Below are 1,939 nucleotides of genomic sequence, written 5' to 3'. Positions count from 1 at the left end.
CATATTAAAATCATGCTGTGAAACTTCTTCAGAACCTAACTTTTCCTGAAGGGTGCAAAAATACCAGTTTGCTAATTTATTGCTAGATACCCATCACTGAAAATATGCATGTATATATGTGTTTCTGTGTATGTGTGTGTGCATATATATGTATGTATGTTATTATTTTGCAGCTTCTGATCTTCAGTTCAACTGGTGTGTCATGGATGAAACTGCTTTGTCCCTTGGAACAATAGATGTTTCCTACTTGTCCACCTCGGCAGAGTGCAGTATAAGTAGATGTAAGCATTCCAGTGAAGAATGGGTAAGTAAAAATTGTGAATGTTACGGTCCATATTTATCTTATTTTTTTCTTCAAGTCACTGGTGGACTTTTTTTTTTATTATTATGAAGAATGAAGATAAGGCATCACCTCTCTCATGCATGATACAGTTTGGTTTTAGTTTAACTTGAAATTTAAGGAGGAACCAACAGTTCAGTGCTGTGCCAAAGACTAATGTTGCTAAAACAGAAAAGCCCTATCAAACCCTATTGATACGTCTTAACAGTCTTCTGGTGTGATGTTACTAATCATTTTATACAGCAGTAAATGTGCAGAATCCTGTTCTGGGGTAGACGGGGGTCAAACAGGAAGGCAAATAGAAAGCTCATTGCTATTCTGAAGGACATAGTTTGAAATGCATAAGAGAAAAGGAGCGTGAAACTGAAGATGCAGTCATGTAGCCATTGTAGCTGGAGCTTTCCATGCAATACAGGAGGCAGAGAAAATTTGGTGGATATAGATAAGGAGCCTGTTAAAAGTCTGTGTCCTCCGTTGAGTGAGTCTTGGGATTTGGAGGAGACAAAGGGGGCAGTGAGCAGAGAGGGCTGGGTGGAGCAAAAAGAGCCACACGGGGACTAGGCTGGTACTGGTTGGTCTGGAAGCACGGGTCAGGAGGAATTAGACACTGCTCTGGAGAGGAGGAGTTTGAACTTGATACAGAAGAAGACTTGGAGACATGGTCAGAGTTGAGGGAAAGGACAGATGTCCTGGCAGCTGTTTTTTCGGTATAGATAGATGTAAGTTACATCAGACATCGAGCTGCGGTCACCGAGATCTGTGAGAGAGTGGGGTAAAGGCAAGTGAGACAAAAGAGATAGGAAGGAAGTTTTGTGAGAAAGTGGTTGTGAGTTCAGTCAGGCCTTGGAGGCAAGCAGAAGGAAGACTATTGTTACAAAGTTGGTTAATTTTGGAGTCAGCATTATGGAAGGCGATAGAGAAGGGATTGGACCAGGCTGAGCATCTTGATGCTTGTTTATTTCAGATGGAAAACTTAGCCTTGGAATAATTGCCAATTCATACTGCTTGCCAAATGTGATAAATGGACATTTTAGTTTTTAGGCATCTTCAGCATTGCTTGTGACTTTCTGGTTGTTTCTCCCTGGGCTGGCTTTCTAGCCAAGTATGTGATGATCGGTATTTGTGTTTTCCAGCCCTTATGCTGGTTTAAGGTATTGGTCTACCCTGCTTCTCTTCCACACAGATGTGCTATATTGAACAACATCTTGGTTTTGTTTTGATTTGTTTCTGTAACTCCTCTTTTAATAAAAACTTGGAATATATGGTTCAGAAGGTGGCAATCCAGTTAATTTCTTCCACTTTTCTTAGCTGTCAGTTTCCTTGATGTTTCTAATTAATGTTATTATTTGTTTTAAAGTTTTGTGTGTCAGCAAATGCTGCAGTGCTTAAGATACATAAATACAGCACTGTGATTTCACTTTTATTTTTAAAAAACATACAATCTGGAAATAATTTATTTTAGAAAAATCTTGGAAAAATTTGCTTTTTATGTAATTTTTTGGGGGTATTTTCTTTTATTGTGTCTGGCAACTTCTTGTACTCAAAAAGTTCACATACCCAGTAAACCATATATTTTTGGATATTTACGCAGTTGTCTGT

General features: G+C 38.8%; 1 protein-coding gene across 1 annotated transcript in view; it reads left to right on the top strand.

Moving 5' to 3' along the window:
• Positions 1-202: 202 nt before the first annotated feature.
• The window catches only part of GPAM (glycerol-3-phosphate acyltransferase, mitochondrial), a 28,010-nt gene continuing 26,273 nt past the window's right edge, over positions 203-1,939 (top strand). The window contains exon 1 of the mRNA XM_009881630.1: positions 203-304. Coding sequence (XP_009879932.1) covers positions 203-304 — 102 coding nt within the window. The remainder of the gene's footprint in view (positions 305-1,939) is intronic.

The sequence above is a fragment of the Charadrius vociferus genome, unplaced genomic scaffold, assembly GCF_000708025.1.
Source record: "Charadrius vociferus isolate BGI_N301 unplaced genomic scaffold, ASM70802v2 scaffold282, whole genome shotgun sequence".
NCBI classification, from domain to species: Eukaryota; Metazoa; Chordata; class Aves; order Charadriiformes; family Charadriidae; genus Charadrius; species Charadrius vociferus.
Note: the sequence above shows the minus strand (reverse complement) of the source record. Positions and strands in the feature narration are given on the sequence as shown.